We start from the raw sequence: 27,874 nt of genomic DNA, 5'->3' as shown, positions 1-27,874 counted from the left end.
TGCTCCCATGGAGCGTGCTTTGTTTTCCTTCGGCCCCATTTGGCCAAAACCTCTGGAAAACAGACTTTATAAAACCAGATTTCTCTGCAATCAGACCTCTGCTATGGGCCATGCAGGTAAGTATAGATTTACTTTTCTATCACCTGTATGCTCATAGTAGAAGTCTGATATCGCCCAGGGGGGTGACAGATTCCCTTTAATCTCCTGGGACAAGACTGCTCCCAGCCCGACATCCGATGCGTCCTTCTGGACCACAAACTCTTTGGACAAGTTGGGCGCCACCAAGACTGGCTGTTTACTGAGGGCCAGTTTTAATTCCTGTAATGCCACTTCAGCTTCCGGGGACCACTTAACCATAGCCAACTTCGTCCCTTTCAGAAGCTCCGTCAGCGGGGCTGCTATCAGGGCAAAGTTAGGGACAAATCTACGATAGTAGCCCACAATGCCTAGAAATGCCCTGACCTGCTTCTTTGAGATGGGCTGTGGCCAGTTCAGGATCGCCTCAACCTTATTTATTTGTGGTTTTATTTCCACTCAACCAACCATGTAGCCCAGATACTTGGCTTCCTCCATCCCCATAGCAAATTTCTTTGAGTTGATGGTAAAGCCCGCCTTCCTTAGAGTGTCAAGTATGGCTTGAACTTTGCCAAGATGACTTTCCCAGTCCTGGGTGAATATGATGATGTCATCTAGGTAGGCCACTGCATACTTTTTGTGGGTTGCCAAGATCTGGTCCATGGCTCTCTTGAATGTGACTGGAGCTTCCTACAACCCAAACAGCATCCGGACATATTGATAACATCCGTCTGGCATCGAGAAGGCCGTATTCTCCTTGGTCTTTTTGGACAGGGGTATTTGCCAGTATCCCTTGGTGAGGTCCAGGGTGGTGATGTACCAAGCGGGTCGTAGCCTTTCAATAAGCTCATCTACCCTAGGTATTGGGTAGGCGTCGAACTTCGAGACCTTGTTCAGCTTCCTATAGTCGTTGTAAAACCGCCATTTTCCATCTAGTTTCAGCACTTAGACTATGGGACTGGACCAGTCACTCTTGGACTATTCAATGACTCCCAGGTTAAGCATCCACTTCACTTCTTTCGAGATCACCTTTCAGCGGGCCTCTAGGATCCGATATGGTTTCAGGTTGACGCGAACATGAGGCTCTGTGAGTACCTCATGCTCTATGACCTGAGTGAGTCCTGGCATCTCCGAAAACAGGTCTTTATTTCACTGTACCAACTCTTTGCACTGTTGCTTTTGGGCATGTGACAGTGACTCTGCCACCTTGACCTCTTTCACATCGGCATCAGCCTCACCCACTAAACATGGAGCTTCCACAGGCTCCCTATCTCGCCACGGCTTAATCAAGTTGATGTGGTACACCTGGTAGGGCTTCCTTCTCCCTGGCTGGTGGACTTTATAGTTGACCTCGCCAACCTTTTCAACTATTTCTTAGGGGCCCTGCCACTTCGCCAGGAATTTGCTCTCCACTGTAGGTACCAGCACCAGTATCTGATCCCCCGGGTTGAAGTGTCTTGCTCTTGCCTATCTATTGTACACCCTAGATTGTGCCTCTTGTGCTTTAAGGAGGTGCTGTTTCACTATGGGCATCACCCTGGCAATTCTCTCTTGCATCTGGGCCACGTGTTCGATTACACTCCTGGAGGGTGTAGACTCTGCCTCCCAGGTCTCCTTTGCCACATCCAGGATTCCTCGGGGGTGTCGGCCATACAACAGTTCAAAAGGGGAGAATCCAGTAGAGGACTGTGGTACTTCTCTGATGGAGAAAAGAAGGTACGGCAGTAGACAGTCCCAGTCTCGACCGTCATTCTCTACGACCTTCTTTAACATGGCCATCAGGGTTTTGTTGAACCTTTTCAAAAAGCCGTCCGTCTGTGGATGGTAGACTGAGGTCCATAGTTGTGTGATTTGCAGAGTTTTGCACAATTCTCTCATCATCTTTGACATAAATGGGGTCCCTTGATGCGTTAGGATCTCCTTAGGTTCTAGAAAATATATGGACCAACTCCCAGGCTATACACTTGGAAGAGGAGTTACGTAGCGGCACAGCCTCCGAATACCGTGTTGCATAGTCGAGTATCACCAGGACATACTAATGCCCTCTGGCGGACTTGACCAGGGGCCCCACCAGATCCATTTCTATGCGATCAAACGGCACCTCAATGATAGGTAACGGCACTAAGGGAGGTGTGCCACCGGGGAGATCAGCTGGCAGGTGAGACAAGACCTACAATAATTCACAATTTCTCGATGACAACCTGGCCAATAGAACCTCTGAAGGATTCGTTCCTGTGTTTTTTCTACCCCCAGATGACCACCTAACACATGTGCATGGGCCTTGTCTAATACTTTACGCCTGTATGTCCTCAGCACCAGCAACTGCTCAACGAGCTCCCCTCTCACCTTGGTGACTCAGTATAGCAAATCCCCGTTGACGGCAAGGTACGGGTATCTGGTGTCACCCCTCGGCTCTTGAGCAACACCGTTAAGTACAGACACATTATCAAATGCCCCATTAAGAGTAAAATCACTGAGTTGGGTAGTTCCAAAGTTTCCCTTGGACACCTGCAGCTCAGGGATATTGGCCTCAGGGGATGCTGCCCCATCCTCATCGCCCACAAACACACACATGGGAAACTCGTCAGTTACAGCATGCGGCGAGGTTTCTTCTGGGGTGTTCTGGCTGTCGTCCGAGCAACCAGGTGTCACCGTTTTCCCCCACATGTCCCAGAATAATGCACAGTCCCGTTCGATTATTATCGGGTGCTACAAGTCTTTAACGACCCCCACTTCCTGAGCTGTGGTACCACAGTCCGTGTTTACATCCACCCGGGTGACAGAATAGTTTTTAGCTTCCCCATGGATACACCGGACACCCACCACCTTCCCAGGAACCAGCCGATGAGGGAATGAGGCCCTTACCAGGGTCAACAAACTTCCTGAGTCCAATAGTCCAGACACTTGCACCTCATTTACGGACACTAAGCATGCCTGAGGGCCCTCGCCATGTTGAGAAACCACGCTGCAGGTGAGGTAGGCAAAATAGGACCAACAGACACCGGGCGGCTATATGGCCAGGGGCATGACACCTCCAGCGGAGGATGGAATGGGACTGATTACCCAGCTGCGATTCAGCGGCCTCCTGGGACTTTGGATGCCCACCCAGTGAGGATTTAGTCCCCTTCTTTTGGGAGTCATCCCCACTTTGGGAACACCAAAAAGGTGACCTAAACCCTGCTTAACGACTCAGGGAACACTCTACCGCCTGGTACCTCTACACTAGGCTCACCAGGTCCTCTGCATTTTGGGGATCTCCCTGGGCAACCCAAGATTGAATTGGCTTTGACAGAGAGTGGATAAACCGATCCATGATCACTCTCTCGACCATCTGGGCTGGGGAACAAGTCTCTGGCTGCAGCCACTTCTGGACTAGGTGCAGAAGGTCAAACATTTGTGACCAGGGAGGTTTGTCTTTGTTGAAGTACCAGAGGTGGACTCTTTGTGCCCTGACTGCCAGGGTTATGCCCAGCCACGCCAGGATGTCTGCCTTAAGTTTACTATACTCTTTAGCGACTTGCAGGGCCAAATCAAAGTACGCCTTCTGTGGTTCCCTGGTCAGATATGGTGCTAGAACCTCCGCCCACTGCTCTGGTGGTAGTCTCTCACGGATCGCCACCTTCTCAAACACGGGCAGGAATGCCTCAACGTCATCCCCCAGAGTCATCTTTTGCAACGCCTCTCTCACGGTTTTCCTCACCTCGGACTCGTCGCTTCAGCCTGTAGGTGGTACGGCTTCTTTGGCACAGACAACCTCCCCCAGGAGCGTCATCTGTTCCTGCTGCTGTCACTGCTGCTGCTGCATTTGTTGCTGTTGAAGCTGAAATTGCTGTATCAACAATTTGTTGGTCTCCTGCACTGAACTTGCTGCTGATGCATATTCGCTTGCACCATTTGCTTTATCAGCTCCTCCATGCTGCCGGACTAACCTTTCTGGCTGGTGGCCTTCACCCAGGACATATACAGGTTCCTATAGCGGCCACACTGCCCCTTGGAATTTGTGCCCGCACTTCTAGCACCAATTTGTAAAGGATCAGCTCTGAGTAGACGCAGGTTCACACAGGGATGCAGTCCACAGGTTCAAAACAAACTAGTGGTTTATTACGTGTCCATAAACCAGTCAGGAAAACAAAACATAACTGCCTCTTTCTGGCACAAAAATGTATAACTGAGCAAAAACTTAAAATAGCCAGACCATGCAGCACGGCCTAAGCCATTTAAATAAAGTGCCTTTCTCTGCGTCCAGCAGAGTCTGAGCAGCACATGCTAGGCTTGCTCACCTTGCACAACACACAGACAGCCTGAGACAGGCGCAGCTATCTTAAAGGGATTCTGTCACCACTTTGGAGTTATCAAACCTCTACTATGGGCATACAGGGTATAGAAAAGTAAATCTATACATACAGTACAGACCAAAAGTTTTGACACACCTTCTCATTTAATGATTTTTCTGTATTTTCATGACTATAAAAATTGTACATTCACATTGAATCTTGCAGCGGCATGCTATTCCATCTGGTTTGCGTTTAGTTGGACCATCATTTATTTTTCAACAGGACAATGACCCCAAACACACCTCCAGGCTGTGTAAGGGCTATTTGACCAAGAGGGAGAGTGATGGGGTGCTACGCCAGATGACCTGGCCTCCACAGTCACCAGACCTGAACCCAATCGAGATGGTTTGAGGTGAGCTGGACCGCAGAGTGAAGGCAAAAGGGCCAACAAGTGCTAAGCATCTCTAGGAACTCCTTCCAGATTGTTGGAAGACCATTTCCGTTGACTACCTCTTGAAGCTCATCAAGAGAATGCCAAGAGTGTGCAAAGCAGTCATCAAAGCAAAAGGTGGCTACTTTGAAGAACCTAGAATATAAGACATATTTTCATTTTTTTCACACTTTTTTGTTAAGTATATAATTCCACATGTGTTAATTCATAGTTTTGATGCCTTCAGTGTGAATGTACAATTTTCATAGTCATGAAAATACAGAAAAATCTTTAAATGAGAAAGTGTGTCCAAACTTTTGGTCTGTACTGTACCTGTATGACCCATGGTAGAGGTCTGAATGCAGAGAAATGTAGTTTTATCTGCTTGATTTTTCACAGGCTTGAGCTATCCCCGCCCATCTGCTTATTATTCCACCAAATCCCTGCCTATATACAAGTTTACTGTATTTCCCTCCCTCCCCACACGTCACAGAGCCCTGTGATGTGCGCCTTTTTCTCTCACCTCCCGGCGCATTCGCACAGCGTGGCTCACAGGGAGCGTGTTTTGTTTCCTCCCGGGCCCGTTTGGCTGAGCACAGTGCCGCAGTGCTCTAATGCGCAGGCGCCAGGGAGTCACTGTGACAATTTCTACCGCTCTGCCTACCTCTCTTATACCGTCAGCAACGCCTCGACGTCATCACTCTGGGTCATCTTTTGTAATGCTCTTCTTACCGTCTTCCTCATGTTAGAGTCATCACCTGAAGTTAGGGGTGGGGCGTTTGGCCTGCCAGAGATCACCTTGGCTAGGAGCTCCATCTGCTGCTTGTGCTGCAGTTGTTGTATCTGCTGCTGCTGCAGCTGCTGTTGATGCTGATGTGCCTACTGCTGCTGTTGCCACTGCTTCTGCTGCTGTTAATGCTGCTGGAGATTAGCCTGCACGAGTTGCTTTATCAACTCCTCCATGCTGCCGGACGTCCCTGGCTGGCTGGAGGCCTTCACCCAGGACATAAATGGTTTGCTGTAGCAGTCACACTTCCCCTTGGGATTCGTGCCCGCATTCTCCACCAATTGTAGGGTTTGGTACTCACTCAGCTGCTTTTAAGGTAGGCACAGGAGTCAGTTTCTTAAAAATGTCCGATGCAGGTTTATTCAGGCATCATAAACTGCCCTTGCAAGGTAAACAAAAGACAGCCTTGTCCGGCACGAAGTACCAAAACAGGAAAATAACTTGTCCATACAATACTGCGGGTTCGCCCGCTCACAGTCAGTGTCCTGTAGCACAGACACTCTGGAGGTCTCCACACCTCCAGCCACAGACACTGAATGAGACACTCGGTCTCCATTTTATAAACACTCTCTGGGGTGGGGATATGTGAGCACCCAATCCCACCCATCTCTTGTGACTGCTTGTAAAAATCGGCCCTGATACGCCCTATTAACCCTCTCAGCACTATGTGTGCTGGAGCATGCGTTCCCGGTTTTACATCACTGAAGCTACCAATCTCAGCAATACATATCTCCCCTCAAGGACATGTCTGGCGGCCATGTTGCAATATACAAATTGCCAGTTATATCTCTATGATATCTCTATACTCCTTTCTGGGTTTCACATATTCAGCTTTGGCATACAGTATATTGCAAACACCAAGGCACATGAATGGCACTGATTAATCAATGGGAGAGGATAAACATAGATGGGAAAAAATATCCTAAATTGAGATGAATTATAATTATTTATTATTATAGATGGTAAAAAATTAGTTATAATTCTGATTCTGATTTACATATGTAGCCAACAGCAATTTACTACTCAGCTCTGTGTCCTCATGTATTGTCTGCATCGTGACTTATTAAAGGAGATCTGTAATGATGATAGATCTCTTTACGTTAGGGCATCTCATAGATGACCTAATAAAGACATGACAACTCGTGCTGCTGTATCCTTAGGCTCCCATCTGAGTAGCACATCACTGTTGGTTGACTGACCAAGAGATAGATATCCTGTTGCTGCATAGCACAAAAAACAAGCCTTCATATTGGTGTGATCATACCGAAATAAGACAAAATGCTGGTTCCTAAAGGCCCACAATAAGTTGCATCCTTAACTCCTTAGTGACCGGACCAATTTTTTTAAAATCTGACATGTCGCTTTATGTGGTAATAACTCTGGAACACTTCAACATATCCATTGATTTTAAGATTGTTTTTTTGTGACACATTGTACTTGATAATAATGGTAAATTTGGGCTGTTATGTTTTGCGTTTATTTATAAAAATATCAGAAATTTGACAAAAATTTAAAAAAAAATTTCCATTTGCCAACTTTGAATTATTATACCTTTAATCCAGATAGTCATATCACACAAAAACATAAATAACATTTCTCTCATGTCTGCTTTACATTACCACAATTTGTAAAGTGTTTTTTCATTTTGTTAGCATTTTAGAAGGTTTAAAAATGTAGCAGCAATTTTTCAAAAATGTACAAAACTTATTTTTATAGGGATTTGTTCAGTTTTGAAGTGACTTTGAGGGTCCTATATATTGAAAACCACCCAAAGGTGATGCCATTTTAAAAAACGCACCCCTCAACATATTCAAAATTGCTTTCAGGTAGTTCATTAACCCTTCAGCTGCTTTTCAGGAATTATTGCAAAGTGGCTTGACAGGAATGAAAAAGTTTATTTTTACCACCTAAGTTTTGATAACTTCTGAAAAGGCCGCTATAGCTGTTATTTGGCCATGAACTGTCATTGCAAACACCAGAACCACACAATCAAGATCTCAGGGTGCCAATGCACTTAGTTAACTATTTAGATTCTGTAGTCACTATTGACAGCAGCATCTAAGGGGTTAAACGTCCATGGTCTTTGCCAACACTGATCATGGCTGATGCAGCAAGTTGTCAGCTATAGTGTACAGCTGACAGCTACAGGATAGTCACCTGTTGGGGGATGCTATTCTCTTATATCGCAAGTCAGTGAAAAGACGTATTGGCGGTCACTAAGGGGTTTCCCACTTTAAAATGTTTTTTTTTTATTAAAACTCCAACAATATTAACAAAGTGTTGGAATCATTCATACATTGGGGTCCCTGGTTACCCCCTCTTGCTCCTTGCTCTTTTCTGATCCTCTAAAGCTCCGATATCTGTTCATTGAGGGGAGCCTAAAGTAGACCGTCCCAGAAAGTGTATAAATGTTCCTCCTTGTATAATATAAAAAAAACTATATTAGCCATAAGCCCTCTGTGCTGCCTTGTCCCTTTGTGCCTCAGACTACTTTTCAGTTTCTCAGTTAAGCTTATCTTTTTTTATTGATTAGCAGTTTGTGTGTAGATCGTTGTGCTCAGGATTGTATCCTCTTACCTGCACTGCCGTAAAGAACACAATAAAGGAAATCAGTGCTGATAGTAAAGTCTTCAGAGTTCCTTTTTGCGTTTTTTTTTGGGGGGGGGGAGGTGTGAAAGACTGGCCTCAGAATTGCATCATGTTATCTGCACAACCTCAAAGAACAAAATAAGGGAAATCAGCGTTGATAGTAAATTTCTCTGTGTTGTTCTGCTGTTTTTATTTATCAGTGGGTGATGTGTGAAAGACTAGCCTCAAGATTGTATGCTCTTAGCAGCACCACAGCAAAGAACATATGGCTAGGAAGCAGCGCTGCTAGTAATGTTCTCAGAGTTGCTTCCCTGTAAAGTGTTCTTTGCTGTAACATAGCTTTAGTGCGTCTCCTCACCCTATACTTAAAGCGCACTTGTCAGCAGGATTGTACTTAGTAAGCCACATACACTGTCAGGTGGGCGCCGTTATACTGAGTAAAATGATACCTTTGTTGATGAAATCTGTCCAGTGGTTCTTTTATAATCTTTATTTTCATTTCTGACATAATGAGATTCGGGTCGGCCTTTGGGGAGAGGCTTTATCTGGTGCTCTCATTATGTAATCCTATCTCTGGCCTCTGACAGGTCACTGTGCTTTCAGTGACCTGCCTACTATTTTAAATACTGACTTTGTAATTTCTGTGACAAATTGAAATTTGCATGCCCCAAAATGGCTTCCACCACCCACGCATGCGTAGTACCATCTTTTGTTTGCCGAGAGATGCTACTGCGCAGGCGCGGGTGACATTTTGCTGGAGGAAAGAATTTGCCTACAGTACATCCTATAAAAGAAACTATTGTTTCAATGAGGTTTATTTTAGGGTATGCCATTTGGATTATGATTAGGCTGCAGTTTTCATGGAGCCTAACCATACGCCGACCCCATGACGTAAAAATACATTTAGATCATTGAGAGACTAAAGAAAAAATAAAACGACATATCATACGTTTATATGATCTGAACACTTGCTACTTGTGACATGCAGAAGTAATGTTGTTGCTTTAAAAGCATTCAGCAACTATTAGAAGTAACACAAGCACATGAGACAGGAAGTGTTGTGCTCCAGAAGCATCCAGCAACTAGAGGAGTTAACACAGTCACAGGAGAAGGGGAGTGTTTTAGCGGAGCCCCAGGGGGATTGTGGGGAAGGTGTTTACTGTCTGGCTGGAGCCAAAGCGAGAGGTGTTGTGTGTGCTCTGCATCTGACAGAAGTGCCCCTGCAAGTGAAAAGTATTCCAGTTAGGAATGAGGCTAAGAACAGGTCCGGTAGAGTTCCTGAACTACCAGTGCAGAGTATTGTCAAGCAGAAAGATAAGGACTGTAAGAAATGGTGTCGCAGGGATCATCTCCCTCAGCAACCCCCCCCTCCTCCATCTCACTGTGCTGTAAAGAATGCTGTTGTAACGGGTCTGGGAGGCGGAACCTCTGAGCAACTATACAAGGGGGCGGTCCTTGTAAGGAAGCGGGTGGCTCCCAGGGAAGACGGGCAGGTAATCACGGCAAGTGACAGGGACAGTCTCTGGGTAGAAGGGCAGGTAGTCACGGCAAGTGACAGGGACAGTCTCTGGGTAGAAGGGCAGGTAGTCACGGCAAGTGACAGGGACAGTCTCTGGGTAGAAGGGCAGGTAGTCACAGCAAGTGACAGGGACAGTCTCTGGGTAGAAGGACGGGTACTCACGGCAAGTGACAGGGACAGTCTCTGGACAGGCAGGTGGTCACGGCTAGTGACGGCAGAGCCTCCAGGTAGGCTAGCAGGCAGGTAGCAGGTGAGCGCTCCTAGGTGAGCAGACGAGAGTCTCTGGACATGCAGGTGGTCACGGCAAGTGACGGCGGAGCCTCCAGGTAGGCTAGCAGGCAGGTAGCAGATGAGCGCTCCCAGGTGAGCAGACAAGAGTCTCTGGACAGGCAGGTGGTCACGGCAAGTGACGGCGGAGCCTCCAGGTAGACTAGCAGGCAGGTAGCAGATGAGCGCTCCCAGGTGAGCGGGCAGGCTGATCCATAGACAGACTGACAGGTGTCGGAAGGCAGACCGTCGGACCGCAGGCTTGCAAGCAGGTAAACGGATATCTGGCAGGTATCAAGCAGGAATCTGGCAGGTGACTGGCAGGTAACAGGCAGGAATCTGGCAGGTGATTGGCAGGAATCTGGCAGGTGACTGGCAGGTAACAGGCAGGAATCTGGCAGGTGACTGGCAGGTAACTGGAAACGGGACCTGAGGGCTGAAGCAGAGTGAAGGCTTTGCAACAACATTGCTCGGGCACCTCCATTTTGGAGGAGGTGCCTTATATATGGTGAAGTCCTCCTGCCATTGGCCGGGGACTCCTTAGGACGGCGCGCGCGGCCCCTTTAAGAGAGGGGGAGCGCGCGCGCGCCCTAAGCACCGTGGCCGGGAAGCAGCGCGCGCTGCCAGCAGAGCGGGAGGAAGACGCCGGGCACAGAGCGGAGAGGTGAGGGGAACAGCGTCCCTGCCTAACAGGAGGCAGGGACGCCGACGCTACAGCTGTGTTCATTAATGTGCCTTTGCATTAGAACTGTGCTGTCCTGTACAACTGGGAAGACTGTGAACTGCTGTGCTGCTAAGGAAACTGTACTGTTTGTCACTGGAGCCTGTTGCTGATAAGACTTAACTTGCACTGGCTGCACAGCTTCTTATTAAATGCTACTGTTCTACCATTTATGAGGACTCTTGTCAAGTGTGTCTGGTCATCAAGTGAAACAATCTACGTGTCTGTGCCTGAGAGTCAATACCCCTGTGTGCCTGAGAGAAGCTGCAGCACATGGTCTATGGTCGCCCTGAGTAACGGTTCCCCCAGGATTCCAAAGAATTCATGTAACCAGTCTCGCCCCTATCTGAACCTAGCGGCGTGCGTGTAACATACTGAAGGTGATTAGAGGGGAGTGCAGACCCATTGAGGCTGCTCAATCAACTGCCAATAATTTCAGTTGATTATATATATACCACAGAAGAAGGCAGCATTCTTTTCATTGTAGGGGGGGAGCTTTACCCATATAATAAGATGAGAAAGGAGAACCACCGAATGATAGGTCCAATCCAATGGAATAATTCAAGTAAAAAACCTTTATTAATAATATGGTTGAAGTGGCACTACATGCACAAGGAAAGCCGCACTGTAGTGACCTGACAAAATTGTATACAATATCATTACAATACAATGTGTACTAGAATCAAAATCATGCTAATAAAAAGCAGAGGCAGGTATATGTAAAACTAATAATCAGCAAATTCATGGTAACAACATAAACCAACAAACAGTCTAAGATAGGGTATCGCATGAGTGGCCAAATCATATATGTAGATATTATGGAGGAGGAAGATCATGTACTCCATATAATTGCCCACTCATGTGCCCCATATCTATTCATATAGTAGTCATGGATTAAACAAATGCTGACTCAACATAGAGAAGTATGAAATCAAGTACCTGCACACTAGTCCAGTAGTATGAATGGTAACACGCGGCGTAACCCCGACGCGTGTTTCGGACACACGTCCTTCGTCAGGGTGGTTCTCCTTTCTCATGTGTCTTACCGAATGGTCTGCCATTCTCTACTGGTCCATATAATAAGCACACAATGATCGATAGGCCTATGGATCTGCGGGTCTGAATATGGTCATATACTTGTGCTGTTATATTCAGTGTTGTGTGTACCATATAATAAGATAAGAATGATGCAGAACTCCAAAAATCCAGTAAAAAATCTGGTATTTTATACTCTCAAGCACGAATAATACATAGAATATCTGTATTGAATGCCATATGAAAACACTAATGGGATGATTTCTGCTTCAGGTTTCCTCAGGAGCTTAACATGGGAAGACTCAGTTCCGAGGTGATGTGGAACTTATTTGCCCAGGATATGAAGTATGCTATGGAAGGTAACAATGCACTGTGGAAATAGTCGTTCTCTTATGTGTATGTATGACATGATGATCATTTAGTATGCCTTTGATTGCAGTATATAGACTTTACCCTTTAAAGTTCAATTCTAGCAGCATGCAGTATAATTACTGTAAACTTAAATTATAGAAATAATAGTGTCGGCAATAAAATAGAAAGTCAAGAACACTTATGGAATTGTTCTAACCATTATTAATAAAAGTATCCACAAATGTGTAGAGTGCCCATGCAAATAGAGACCATTGATGTGCAGCTTGAAAACGTAGGCAGTGACAGGTAACACCCCGCTCCCTGCCAGGTTTAGTGCAGGTTCTGGTGTCGGAGTACCAAAATTATAGCCAAACAACATCTGCATGGAATTTCTATGTTCTCCCTGTGTTTCTGTGGGTTTACTCTGCTTTTCATCCAAAAAACATACTGATATAGCATTTAAATTTGTAAGCCCCAATCGAGTCAGCGTGTGACCACAATGTAAGTAAAGCCTTGTGCAATATGTTAACACTGTATAAAGCCCCATTCACATGTCTGTCTTTGAACACACACAATACATGAAAAATTGGTACCGGTGTCCTTAGTGTTTTGTATTAGTACGTCATCAGTGTGTGGTCCGTGCGTCTGTTTTTACCATTAGTGTGTCATCAGTGTTTTTCACGAATGGATAAATAAATTACAAAGCTTCTCCTATACTTTGCAATGTTAATCACAGACAGCACACGGACTGCACATCTGTGTGCATAAGTGTTTTTCAAGGACCCCATATACTTGCATTGGCCCTTTTCCGCCGTGATACTGGAAAAAAAACGGACAAGTCTCTGTTAGTTTTGCACAGATGTTCAATTAGTTTAAAAACAGACATGTGAACAGGCCCCTAGATTATAATGGGTAAATGTATCCATAAAAAAACGGATACAACACCTATATGCAACACGGGCGTCAGAATGAGGCCCAATCAAGCATAATACATAAATAAAAGAATTTGATAAAAGACGAAGAGCAGTTTAAAAAAATAAATAAATGGATCTAGCATCAATATGCAAAATAAAAAAACAGGATCTCTAGTTGCACCTATGCATTTACTCCAGTCAATACTAACCCTTTAAAGAACCTTGCCATACGTTCTCCATTTACATACAGCTATTTCAGGGCCAATTTGTTATTTTGATACCCTAATACCACAACTTGCAATATGTGTACTCTGTAACAGGGTGATACCGAAGAGCTCCTAATATATAATGTGTGCAGAACAGCGGACTTTCTTTGTATACAGACTATTCCCATTAGTTGATCATTTTGAGGTTACTGGTTTTAACTACAATTTTTAAAAAAATTATGTTTTAAGTATTTATTTCTATTGCATACCAAAGGACACACAATGGGCCAACTTGTCCATGAGACAAGTGAGATATTAGTAGTATTTATTAACAGAGGAACTCTGATAAACTGTTATCTTAGGCACACTTTTAGTACCAAAAAGAGAAATAATATTAGGATCCTGAGTACCTGAGTAACGCCGCACCCTGTCTCTCGTATAGACACAAGTCTAAGAGATCATAACACTTCACATAAATGTTGAGAAGATTATCTCTAATTTTTCTCTCTACAGGTCCTTGTTCTCATTCTTTAGTTGTTTTTATACTGGTTTTGTCTGCACCCCCTCTGCATTCATTAACAGATTTACATATAAAGTTACTAAATATTGCTTCTTTACAACATTCCTAAACTGATTTTTCATTCAGGAGTCAGAAAAAGCTGAATTACATTTTTAAATAGTGAATTGAACATATTTGCTCAAAACTTGCAAAAGTCAAAATAAAGGTAGCACTCACCGATAGTTCCAAAGATGTCTTTTATTTGTACTGGGACCCGTTGAAGCTCCGGAAGGGAGCGAAACGGCCGTCGTCCTCTCTCTCACTCCCCCGCACACCCTCAGGAACCTCCGTCCGATGCCGCAAGTTTATATGTACTGTGAGTACAAATAAAAGACATCTTTGGAACTATCGGTGAGTGCTACCTTTATTTTGACTTTTGCAAGTTTTGACTATTTACTGGGACATGCACCACCGATTATCCAGGAGTTTCACCATATCAAAGGGAAAATATATTTAAAGCAGAGGTGGTGCCAGATATCTTCTCTACCATTGAACATATTTGCTGTCCACCAGTTTTCCCAGAAACAGATATACTAAGTAAAAAGCTAAAAATACAAAGTGTAAAATTTAACACGAGGACAGACAAGACAATTCAAGGACTGTTGACTCGTGACTTTTGTTTTATTTTTGGAAGTAAATTCGTGTTCATTTACACTGTTCTAGTTTATATTTAATTTCACTTTTATTGGATTTAAACTGGTCAAGAATTATTCAGTTAGCTATTCACTTTGTCATGTTCTAGCATCTGAAAGTTTTTAATGCAACATAACTTTTTTTTTTAGTATGTTATTGGTAATGGTATGTCCATAAGACATATATACTGTACCTATATAGACTTCTGATATCTACAGCATGTAAAAGCTGCCTAACCAGCATTATATGGATTTTGGCAGTTATAGGGATTCTTGATTGACTGCCTTGATGTTTTTAGTGACAGTTTTTGATGTATCAGGTATAGAGAGATGAAAACACATTTATAGCAGAATGTGTGCCCAGAGTAGAGCTTTTCAATCAGCTATAAAGACACATAGATTCAGGGATGGAAGCTTTGTCAAGTAGTTTGCAGCTTGTCTTTATTACTAGGGTATTATATTGTGTTGCATAGTGATACATGGACAGGCATCTAACATAAAAAGACTTCATGGATATAGAATAATGTCTCCTCTTCTCATTGTATATATTTCTGCTTCTGTTATGCCTGCATACAGGCTCTTACAATGACTGCTCTACAGACCTACATACATCATAGTTCCAGAAAGACTTGACAGGGAAAGAAATTATGATATCTAAAACATTGTCATTGTAAGAAAAGTACAAAGACCTCTCATGACACAAGGCGATGATCTTTTTTTTTACATTTTAGTTGTCCCAACTCCAAAGAAGAGGTGATAACTTGTGGCTCTTTGGGTGTTCGACCTCTGGGACCTCTACTGATCTAAGAATGGTGTTCTGTACTTGGCTATCTCCACAGGACAACCCCTCTGAGAAATAATTTATACCTTTCTTTGGGCATTTTTCTCTATTTTGTTAAAATTACACTCATTCCTAACATTTGACAGGCTATTCTACAGTTTCACAGTTCCACAGCCGGCCTCAAGCAGTGGCTTACCTCCTACTGGGAAAGGATCAAGCATTTTGAAATTCGTATATACCCAATAGTTCTTTCTCCCAGCATCTGCCAAGAGGAAAAGGTTGGCAGCGGGATCAACTTATCTTTGTCTCATGCAGGGCCAGACTGGGACTGATATTCATTTGAAAGCACACAGGCCCATGCTGGTAATTCCCCCTCCCCCATAATTTCTCCAGATGTGGTCTCTATTATATTTCCTGCCTGGAGGAAATCAAGATTTATTACAAGTCCTATTTTCCAATAATACCACATATAAGGTATATAATACTGCTACGCCATTGCTGCATAATACATCTACACAGTTACAGAATAGCGCCATCATACTCATCATTAAAAGGGTTGTAAACCCCTGGGTAATTTTGGGTAAGTTGTACAGCCAGCCAAATCCTAACGGTCTGTAATATGCACACCATTAGGATTCAGCTCTGATTGCCAATTCCCCCAATTTCTACTTCACTGCAAATATGTGATTTACATACTTGCGGTCACATGCCGACTAAAGTCTCAGCCATTTTGCAAACATGCAAAACGCATACTTGCAATTATGTGACAACTGTTGGAAGTGACAAGCGGAGTCAAATCCTAACAGTGTGTCGATTACACACCATTATGATTTGGCAAGCTGCAGTGCTTGCTAAAAATTTGCTCAAAGATGAACCATCCTTTCAATAAACATGACTCTACAAAGATCAATATTAGTATAAATTTTGCCATTTAATACGCAAATAATAACGCCAGTCCATAAACAGTTAATACCAACAAATATGGAAGTGATAATACCACAATACTGTTCCTTAACCAAAATTTCTGTGCTAGGACTGATGTTATCACCATACAGTGATGATATAATGCTAGATAGTTCTAAACCAGTGCACTGCACACCATATATGTATATTTTTTACAGATTCTCACCAGTGATGTTTTTGCTGATTGTAGTCATTCATTTTCTCCTCTTTTATTTCCCACTCGGCCCAGTGCACCATGACCACAAAATCCATCCATAACTTGTCCTTGCAAAATGTAACACACAGATATCTTTGTCTTACTGCTTTTCCACCACCCTCCTCTCATTCCTCCACTTCTACACAAACCATATAGTGCTATAACCAGTGCCCTAGATAGTAATAATGCTTCCTCTGTGCGTTCTCATAATAATAATGCTTCCCTGTGCCTCCTTACAGTTATCCAGCACCATGTATTAGTAATACCCCCCTTTGCCTCCTTATAATCTTCTCTGTGCCTTCTTTAATAATAACCTGCCCGTTACACCTTATAATAATAATGACCCCAAACTTCTTTATAAAAATAAAAATGTCCTCCCATTCTTTTTTATAATAATAACGCTCCCAGCACATCCCTATAGTGATCCCCCATTGTACCATCTTAGAAAAATTCCCCTCCCAATGTGCCTCATTATAATAAAGAACCCTAGTGCCTCTTTCTTATAATAATGATACATTGTAAGCTTTATAATAATATCTCCATTGTACCTTCCAATAATAATGCCCTATTTTGCCTTCTTACTATAATGCCCACATTGTGCATGCTTATAGTAATAATAATTCCCTCTTTGCCAGGCAAAGAATAAAAATATACTAATGTAGTCCATTACACAGTAGGATGGCCCCTATAGCTCCCTATATAAAGTATTGTGGCTCAATAGCTCCCTATACATAGTGTAATGGCTCTTACAGCTCCCCATACACAGTGTGATGGCCCCACAGCCTCCCACTAAGTATAATAGTCACTATTTCCTCACATACACAATATAATGCCCAACAGCCCCCTCCACACAGTATGATGGTCACTACAGCTCTCTCACATACAATATGATGCCCATATAGCTCACTATAGACAGTATGATGATCCCTACAGCCCCCTATGCACAGTATCATACTGTATGATGGCTATCACAGACCACCACACAAGGTACAATGTCCCCCACAGCTCACCCCTCACAGAGTGCTGTCCCCCACAAGTCCCTTTATACAGTATGATGGCTCCACAGCTCTTTCCCAACTCCCAGACCCAATAATATAAAAAAACTTATACTCACTTATTCCTGCTACACAGTTCACTGCTGCCTCTGTCTCCCCTTCCAGCTTGTATGGGCCAGTGCAATTTAGTGATGTAATCACACCACTTGATGTCCCCTGCGTGGCGCTGATACTGTTAGAAGTGTTGCAGGCCAATGCCGCACTCTGCCAGACTGGCCTATCTGACATTTTCCAGAATTGCCAGATGGCCAGTCACGCCCTGTTATACTTTATCCTATATGGTTCATCTTCATATTTGTATAGGTGGATCATGTCCCACTTAATAAACCTGGTTTAAAAGTTTTGACCACTTTCAGTGCGAAAAGTCCTAAATTGTTGTCTACAGACAAATGCAATCATTAGTGGGCCATTTACTTCCTCTGGCTTTGCACATCTGCACCTGTGCACGAGAGAACACTGATAGGGAAACAATCCCATAATTATCCACTTGACATTCACCCAGTAATATACTGTGCATGTAGTGGTCACCACCATTCACTGTTTAGATCACTGATTTATGGCTTTGAAATGGTACAGTAATAGGGACAGCACATGGTAAGTAATGGTAATATTCACATGTCTATTCACAATGTTTAGAGATTTTTGGACACTTGACCAGCTAATGGGCAAACCCTTTAAGAATGAATAAAGTCAAGTCATTTTATAAATGAGGTTCTCCATTCTCCTTAGCAATTTGGTTGCTCATTTTTGCACTCTTTCCATCTGCAGATCATTATTTTCTAAACTATGTCCCTAAAATGAACTGTATGTTCAAGATGAGATCCCATTAATGGTTTGTGTAAGGGCAAGATCATATATCTGCAAGTAAAAAGCAATGGTGTTAGAAATAATAATGTAATCTTTTCATGTTATGGATCCATATGCCGATCCCAGAGCACATTAATAACTTTAGACGTGTTAGAGAAAACATGTGGAATACAATTTAATCCACAGAAGACATGACTTGTCTCCCTATAAGCAGCCAGTCTGAGGCACAGACAGTCTAATTGCTTGCAGTTAACAAGCAAGATTGATTGTCTTCTTGGCAAGTGAGATCCATTGGGTATACCAATTATGTTGTATCCTTCATACTTGTCATCGCTCTGGTAGTATACATGCGGAGGTCATGTGACTGAATATGTCCTTTACAAGCACAAGGTCATTTCAGAGAAACCTCCAATAGCTATTATTATAACTGAGCATTAGTCCACTCTTTGCAGTGTGACTTTTCTTTACAGAGAATTTTATAGTGCACTAATGTTACATCACTCATTAGGTTCATTGGTCCATGCAGCAAGGTGTGTATTAGGTTATACATATAGTGCAGATATAATTTTTTTTCCTGTGATCCTAATGAAGACAAGTTGTTTTTTTTCACACAAGATCAAACAGCACCTCAAGGGAGGTAGCACAAGAAAATACATCTCCTCTGAATTCTGAGAGAATAGCAAAAATCAATCTAATCTGCTAAATATAGGATGCTAGCCGGAGTTGCATCCCGGAAAGCCTTGGGCTTTAAGAAATACATTAAATGTGACAAGAGTGTATCTTTATCTTAGCTACATTCCCGATCATCTGAATGTCAGGTACTTGACTAGTCAATAACATCAAATTCACATTTATCTAAGTGTTTCCTGAATTACATTTGGTAATCATCATTAACAAATGTATCAATTTTATGTACTGTCATTGGAAACATGCCTCCAGTGACAGTAAGCGTTGCAGGAGCTGTCAGCTGTCACTCTGAGTCACTTGCAGTCCTTAGGAAGAACACTTCTCATACTGTATGTATAACATCTGTTATATCTGGCCCATGTCTAAGGTATCATGTAGCCCTGATAGCACTTTACTCAATGCTTGGAGGATTCATACACCCATAAGCAGACTCACTTGGTGCTTTTTATTACACTTTTCTTATGTGACACGGTCAAGAAGAAAATATTAAAGGGATTTTCCGTTTTTTCTTTAGTGATCAGCGGTCACTGGTGGTTCTGATTCAATGTTTCCTGTCCGGCAGTGTATGCAAGATCGTCAGCTCTTCTTTCTTTTACCAAGATAGCATCCCAATGTTCATTAAAAAAAAGCTGTTTAAATTAATATTATTAAATTAGATTTAGCAAAAACTCCAATGATTTTTCTGGTCCCCCTGCTAATTTATGTTTACCAGATATCAATGATGGTAAAGTACAAAAGTACAAAATGGTAACAATGCCTGAGCCTGATTAACCTACTACCGCTTCATCTTGATTCCAGGGGTTGGCCACCATTATCTATCACATCCTCTGTATAAATCAGTTCTCCTCAAGCTGTAAGGTGGGCCTCATATGTGAGGTGCCCCCTAGTAATATTGGTGAGGCCCCGCTGAGGAGGCCATTTATTTATTTCCTTGGTCTGTTTGGTGAGACCTCAGAAGAAAATGTTAGAGGAACCCCGGAATAGATAAGTCACAATGTATACTGTTTGCAATATGCATGCTGTTGTTTCAGTGAAGAGATATGATATTTTTTACATACTATGATGCTATCTGGTGTTTGCAATATATAGCAATGGGCTTGTCCATCTAATGAGCTGAGTGCTGGGGGTCACACATGTTCAGCCGGTCTCCCCACAGCCAATTGTCTGTACAGTATTGCATAGTGAGCAGGGCATACAGCTACTTGTAACACATGTTCTGCTGTGAACACAACATCGCTATGCAGAGAACTGACTGTGGATCTGGTGACTGAACATGTGTTACTAGCAGCTCCTTAGTTTCATAGTTTAAAGTTTAAAGGGTAACATTTCTCCTTGTGGAGAGTGACATAGTTTACATGCCTGAGTAAGGAGACTTATATGCCATGCAATGCTTCTCTGGGAAATTAAATATTGTCTCTTCAGAGAGGAAGAGGACTTGAACTCTAGTGCCTCCTATTAAAAGTCGCAATCCTAAAAGTCAATATTGACTCTTAAACGACCCTTGCCACATGAATTAGGATAAAAGGCAAACCAGAAACTCTGTTTTTAGACACATGTTTCAAGGGGTATTGCCACTCCTCAGTGCAAAGCATGAGATTTGATTTGAATGTATGAGAGGCCTATGACTGTGGTCTAAGGGGTAATGTTTTTCCTTGTGGAGAGTGACATAAGTCTCCTTACCTTGCCATATCAAGAATGTCACTCTCCACAAGGATTGCTACTTCCAATAGGTGGCGCTAGAGTTCAAGTAATCTTCCCCTCTGAAGAGACAATTTGTAGAGTTTAAGGTTGAAAGTCCATCAAGGTCAACCTATAACCTAACATGTAGATCCAGAGGAGGACAAAAACCCAATTAGGCAGATACCAATTGCCACATTTTAAGGGAAAAACTCATTCCTGACTTCACATATGGCAATCAGGCTAATTCCCTGCATCAACGTCCCATCCAATGGACCTGCACATAGCTGTGCACTTAAATAAACAGGTAGCACCAGTGTGTGTAAAAATATTTTGTAACTCTTTACTGGATCGTGGGCCAACCTTTTTAAGGGCTGCACAGCAAGCAGCCACTTCATTAAAGGGATTAAGAGAGTTCCACTGATTGATAAGTTATATCTAGTGTTGATCGAGCACTAAAATGCTCGGGTGCTCGAAGCTCGGGCGAGCTCACCGTGATACTTGGGTGCTCGACCCGAGCAACGAGCCCATTGTTAGTCTATGGGAGACCCGAGCATTTTTGCGCCGTCACCCCCGGCAGTCTGTAGAAAGCCTAAAAAGTGCCCAAAACAATAGTGACAGTGCTCAAATGACATGGGGACAGCATGGGGATCGCCCCAGGAAGCATTTCTGACCCCTAGGTCACTGCTGTCAACAACGTGGTCAGAGGTATTAAGCCACTTTTACTGGCTCACAATAAAACGTTCAAAAACAAAACTGAAACTGTTTTCCTGTGAAATATGTTAAGGAACATCCTTTCCAGGGTAAAGACTTGTGTATAAGGTAAAATAAGTAACCAAAAACAAAAATACTCCTCCACACCTTGGGCTATGTTCACAAGTAGCATTTTTTATGCGTTTTTGCACTTTTGTATTGCTTTCAACCGTGACAAAGGCATTCATCGGGAAATGTCATTTTAACACTTTACAACCTTATCTGGCCATGTGCTGTGTGACACATGCATACAGTGCTGAAAAGACATGGGAACAGCATGGGGAAGACCCCTGGAAGCATCTCTGACACCCAGGTCACTGCCTAAAAGTGTGCCCATCAGAAGTGATCCTTGCCGCATCAGAAGATGCAGACTTGCAACTATCCCCGTGCAAGTCCTTGTCCCAGGGCAGTGTTCAATTGTACCTCCCCCATTCCTTGCAATGCAAGCGCAAGTGTGCAGCCTAACACCCACCCACCCCCAGGCTGCAATACCATACTGCTTGCTTGCACTTAAAATTGGGTCTTTTAGGCATGTGGAGGCGGAATCTGGCCACCACGTCATGGCTGCGTCGGCAGCCTGGTATCCATACTCAGTCCCCAGCCGCCCAGCGGCCGGGTGTCCACGCTTGGTCCCCAGCCGCCAGGGGGCTGCCGGGTGTCCATACTCGGTCCCCAGCCGCCCCGCGACCGGGTGCCCACACACGGTCCCCAGCTGCCTGGGGGCGGCCGGGTGTCCATAAACGGTCCCCAGCCGCCCCTATTTGTCCCGGTGCGCCTTATACACAAGCGCTCATACCAAAACATTACCTGTGCCCTCCCCACTGCATTTAGAGGGAAGGACAGCCTAACCACAAACACGTAGACAAGTGAATGTGGCCAGGGATGGTCCATCTCACTGACGCCTTCACTCTGGGTTAATATTGTGGAAGCCAGGACACAGTTGGACACTGGCATGCAACACGTCCTCCAGACATAGAGAATTGCAGGTCCTGGGTCAATCAGGCTTCAACACAAAGTTCATTAGGTAGACAGCAGCAGTGGTCGGCCTCCTACATAACGAGTAAATTATTCATGACCATGAGGCCATCCATCTCCTTAGCTTTCTGTTCCTTGGAATGCAAGCGCATGTATGTAGTAGCGGCTAGGCCTGAGGTGGTCAGTGTTTTGGCGCATATCCTACATCTTCCGAGGATTGCTGGATGTTTTCCTGCTACTATCCCAGTTCTATGACTCCCGTTAAAACAAAGCTTCAGGTGATGAATGATGGATGAAGTGGTGGCAAAAGAGAAAGAGCAGGAGGAACGGGGACCATTCATATCAATATCAGGCCAGTCAACCACACATGTCTTGTAGGATATGTTTCTGTACCAAAAGGAGCCGTTCGGCTACACAGTTATAGGGCATACAGTGAGTGCAATGCCTACCAAAAATTTCGAGGCACTCCAATGCCCCTTGGAAGTGACATGGAGGTCAGAGGGCCTTAACTAAACCTTTTTTCCATTTATAGCAACTTGGTCTCCTATACACTGTTGGCCTAAGCAGTGAATGGAAGGCTTTCCAAAAATTATGAGGAACTGCAATGCCCCTTGAAACAGACGTGGATTACAGCGTACTGAAAACCTTCTACGCATTATTGAGGAGTGGGTGTCCCTTAGTGTTCGCCTATGCATTGAAAAGCAAAAGCTGACTAAAGTAAGGAGGAATTGCAATGCTCGTTGGAAGAGTCGTGGAGGTTAGAGGTAATTAAAAACAACATTTCAATGCCCCTTGGAAGAGCTGTGGAGTTCAGAGTGGTTTAACAAGACGGTTTTAATGCCCCTTGGAAGAGACGTGGAGTTCAGAGTGGTTTAACAAGATGGTTTTAATGCCCCTTGGAAGAGACGTGGAGGTCACAGTAGCTTAACAATATGGTTTTAATGCCCCTTGGAAGAGACGTGGAGTTCAGAGTGGTTTAACAAGACGATTTTAATCCCCCTTGGAAGAAACGTGGAGGTCACAGTAGCTTAACAAGATGGTTTTAATGCCCCTTGAAAGAGACGTGGAGTTCAGAGTGGTTTAAGAAGACGGTTTTAATTCCCCTTGGAAGAGACGTGGAGTTCAGAGTGGTTTAACAAGACGGTTTTAATGACTCTTGGAAGAGACGTGGAGTTCAGAGTGGTTTAACAAGACAGTTTTAATGCCCCTTGGAAGAGACGTGGAGGTCCCAGTGGAATAAAAAGACAATATCAATGCCCCTTGGAAGAGTGGTGGAGGTCCCAGTGGAATAAAAAGACAATATCAATGACCCTTGGAAGAGCCATGCAGTACAGCATATTAAAAACATTATTCCCATTATTGGGGAGTCGGTCTCCCATAGTCTTTGCCTATGCCTTCCAAGCAAAAGCTGCCAAAAATTAGGACGGAGGAACTTGCAATGCCCCTTACAAGAGCCATGCAGTACAGCATATTAAAAACATTCCCAATATTGGGGAGTGGGTCTCCCATAGTCTTTGCCTATGCCTTCCAAGCAAAAGCTGCCAAAAATTAGAATGGAGGAACTTGCAATGCCCCTTACAAGAGCCATGCAGTACAGCATATTAAAAACATTATTCCCATTATTGGGGAGTGGGTCTCCCATAATCTTTGCCTATGCCTTCCAAGCAAAAGCTGCCAAAAATTAGGACGGAGGAACTTGCAATGCCCCTTACAAGAGCCATGCAGTACAGCATATTAAAAACATTATTCCCATTAATGGGGAGTGGGTCTCCCATAGTCTTTGCCTATGCCTTCCAAGCAAAAGCTGCCAAAAAGTAGGATGGAGGAACTTGCAATGCTGGCAACTCGGACCACGGTCACCCTGGTGGTATAGTGGTGGTGGAGGCTGAGGATAAGAGCAAAAAACAGCCGAAATAAGGAAGTGTATACCCATCTGTGGGTGTGAAGCAGTTCATGGGAATACACCTCCCGAAATAACACAGTGGATTTGACTTTATGTTACTCTGCTGTCATTTGGTGGTGATGAGAAGTCTGGCCCAATCCAGCCCTTGTTCATTTTGATAAGGGTCAGCTTGTCAGCATTGTCAGATGATAGGCGAATGTGCTTATCAGTTATAATTCTCCCAGCGGCACTAAAAACACGCTCCGATAACGCGCTAGCAGCAGGGCAGGCCAGGACCTCCAAGGCGTATGTAGTGCCGGCGTCCCTGCCCTCTGCTAGGCAGGGACGCTGTTCCCCTCACCGCTCTGCTCCGTGCCCGGCGTCCCTCTCCCGCTCTGCTGGCAGCGCGCGCTCCTTCCCGGCCACTGTGCTTAGGGCGCGCGCGCGCGCCCTCCCTCCCTCTTAAAGGGGCCGCGCGCGCCGTCCTAAGGAGTCCCCGGCCAATGGCCGGAGGACTTTACCATATATAAGGCACCTCCTCCAAAATGGAGGTGCCCGAGCAATGTTGTTGCACCGTTCTACTCTGCTTCAGCCCTCAGGTCCCTTGCCAGTTACCTGCCAGTTACCTGCCAGATTCCTGCCAGCTTGCTGTCCTAATCCTGCCTGATTTCCTGTTACCTGCCTGCCTGCCTGAGGTCCGACGGTCTGCCTTACAACTCCGGTCAGTCTGTCTAAGGACCAACTTTCCCGCTCACCTGGGAGCGCACATCAGCTACCTGCCTGCTTGCCTGAGGTCCGACGGTCTGCCTTACAACTCCGGTCAGTCTGTCTATGGACCAGCTTGCCCGCTCACCTGGGAGCGCTTCTCCGCTACCTGCCTGCTTGCCTGCCCGGAGGCTCCACTGTCACGTGCTGTGACCACCAGCTATTCCAGACTCTTGCCCGCTCACCTGGGAGCGCTTCTCCGCTACCTGCCTGCTTGCCTGCCCGGAGGCTCCGCTGTCACGTGCTGTGACCACCAGCTATTCCAGACTCTTGCCCGCTCACCTGGGAGCGCTTCTCCGCTACCTGCCTGCTTGCCAGCCCGGAGGCTCCGCTGTCACGTGCTGTGACCACCAGCTATTCCAGACTCTTGCCCGCTCACCTGGGAGCGCTTCTCCGCTACCCGCCTGCTTGCCTACCTGGAGGCTCCGCCGTCACGTGCTGTGACCACCTGCTATTCCAGAGACTCTCGCTTGCTCACCTGGGAGCACACATCCTCCATCTGCCTTGCTAGCCTACCTGGAGGTTCAGCCATCACAGGTCGTACCTACCCTTTACCTAGAGACTGCCCCGGTCACTTGCCGTGACCTCCAGCCCGTTCTTCCAGAGACTGCCCTGATCACTTGCCGTGACCTCCTGCCCGTACACCCAGAGACTGTCCCGGTCACCTGCTGTGACTGCCTGCCTGGTCGCCACCCGCTCCCTTACAAGGACCGCTCCCTTGTATAGTAGCCCAGAGGTTCCGCCTCCCAGACCCGTTACAGTTTACTCGGGCCATAGAACCCGGTGGCACCCAAGCTCCCTCGCTCTCGGACCTGTGTCATGAACTGTCCCGTCAGAGGTCCCAACAGGAGTCCATCCTGGGTCACCTGCGGAATGTCAATACTCGCCTGGACACTCTGACTGCTCCACCAACAACTTCCGCCAGTGCCATGTCTCGCAATCCGGCAGCTCCGCTGTCCACTAACACCATGATATCCTACCCCGGACCTCGGCTTTCTGCACCTCCTCACTTCGGAGGCGACTCAGCCCAGGCTCGGGGCTTCATAAATCAGTGCACCCTGCACTTTGAACTATTGTCCCACCAGTTTAACTCCGACCGAGCCAAAATTGCATTCATCATGTCACATCTCACCGGGGAGGCCCTGGCCTGGCTAAATCCTCTATGGGAGAGAGGAGACCCCCTGGTGTCCAACTTGCCTGCTTTTCTCACGGCTTTCCGGAAAGTCTTCGACGAACCCGGACGGAAGACCTCATCCGCATCATCGTTGCTACGCCTCCGTCAGGAAAGTCTCACCGTGGGCCAATATGCCATACGGTTCCGTACCCTTGCCTCGGAGCTGGCCTGGGATAACGACTCTCTGGTTTCCGTCTTCTGGGAGGGTCTGTCCGGCCGTATTAAAGATGAACTTGCCGGTCGGGACATTCCTACCACTCTCGATGACTTAATAACTCTTGCCACCCGGATTGACCTACGGTTCCAGGAGCGTGCCAGAGAGGTCACCCGTGAGAGGAGGTTACCACATCTAGCTCCTACTTTCAGAAACCCGTCACTCCTTCTGTCTCTAACCAGGTACACCCTCCTGAGCCTATGCAGGTCGACCAGACCAAGATGGTCAAGACCCGTCAGGACTTACGCCGTGCCGAGGGGACCTGCTTCTACTGTGGCAGTAAGGAGCACCGGATCCGTGCCTGCCCGGAGAGGTCGGGAAACGCCTGTGTCTAGGTTCGCTCAGAGAGGTCCACCTAGACAAGAATAAATCCTCTCCATCCCTGCTGTTGTCAGTTTCAATCGTCTACGGGGAGAACCGTTATTTCGAACTAGCCCAACTGGACTCTGGAGCAGCCGGGAATCTTATTTCACAGTCCCTGGTAGAGAAATACCGCATCCCCACCAAACCTCTGGCTGTACCCTTGTCTGTTGCTGCCATGGATGGGGGATCTTACCACGCCCCATCCAACTCATCACCGAATCCATTACTCTGCAGGTGGGAATGCTGCATTCTGAAAGTATCTCCTTCCATGTTCTGCCTGGACTCTCTCACGCCCTCTTGCTAGGCCTACCTTGGCTCCAGAAACATGCACCCGTTCTTGACTGGCAGAACGGAGAAGTCCTTCGCTGGGGACAGGGCTGCCATAAGACCTGTCTGGTTCCCGTTCATCCCGTCCGTCCTTCTCCTACCCCAGCTAATCTACCTGGACTTCCGATTCCTTATTGGTCTTATGCTGATGTCTTTAATAAAAAGGAGGCAGAGACACTACCCCCTCATAGACCATACGACTGCCCTATCGACCTGTTACCTGGTACTTCTCCTCCCCGTGGGCGTATTTATCCATTATCCGCTGCTGAGACCCGGTCGATGTCCGAATATATTGAGGAGAATCTGGCCAGGGGATTCATCCGGAAATCTACCTCCCCGGCGGGAGCAGGCTTCTTTTTCGTCAAAAAGAAGGACGGCTCTCTCCGTCCCTGTATAGACTATAGAGGCCTTAACCAGATCACGGTGAAGAATAAGTACCCCCTTCCGCTCATTCCGGAGTTATTTGATCGTCTGAGGGGGGCTAGAATCTTCACCAAACTGGACCTCCGTGGGGCGTACAACCTGGTTCGTATCCGTCAGGGGGATGAATGGAAGACGGCATTCAACACCCGGGACGGCCACTATGAATATCTGGTAATGCCCTTTGGCCTCTGTAACGCTCCTGCCGTCTTTCAAGAGTTGGTCAATGACATCTTCCGGGACCTTCTCTACTCCTGCGTAGTGGTGTACCTGGACGACATCTTGGTCTTCTCTCCGGATCTCCAGACTCACCGGAGGGATGTTCGTCAGGTCCTGCTCAGGCTCAGGCAGAACCATCTCTACGCTAAATATGAGAAGTGCCTCTTTGAGCAGACCTCGCTTCCGTTTCTGGGCTACATTATCTCTCAGACCGGCCTACAAATGGATCCTGAGAAACTGTCTGCCATCGAGAAATG

At 45.5% G+C, this 27,874-nt stretch overlaps 1 protein-coding gene across 1 annotated transcript in view; it reads left to right on the top strand.

The window, feature by feature from the left end:
* UNC13C (unc-13 homolog C) overlaps window positions 1-27,874 on the top strand; it is an 861,108-nt gene that overhangs the window by 503,582 nt on the left and 329,652 nt on the right. The window contains exon 20 of the mRNA XM_073653015.1: window positions 11,971-12,056. Coding sequence (XP_073509116.1) covers window positions 11,971-12,056 — 86 coding nt within the window. The remainder of the gene's footprint in view (window positions 1-11,970; window positions 12,057-27,874) is intronic.

This window comes from Phyllobates terribilis, unplaced genomic scaffold (genome assembly GCF_046119375.1).
Source record: "Phyllobates terribilis strain yellow unplaced genomic scaffold, ASM4611937v1 Scaffold_11__3_contigs__length_659146591, whole genome shotgun sequence".
Lineage (NCBI taxonomy): Eukaryota > Metazoa > Chordata > Amphibia > Anura > Dendrobatidae > Phyllobates > Phyllobates terribilis.
This window is presented reverse-complemented; position numbering and strand designations above follow the sequence as displayed.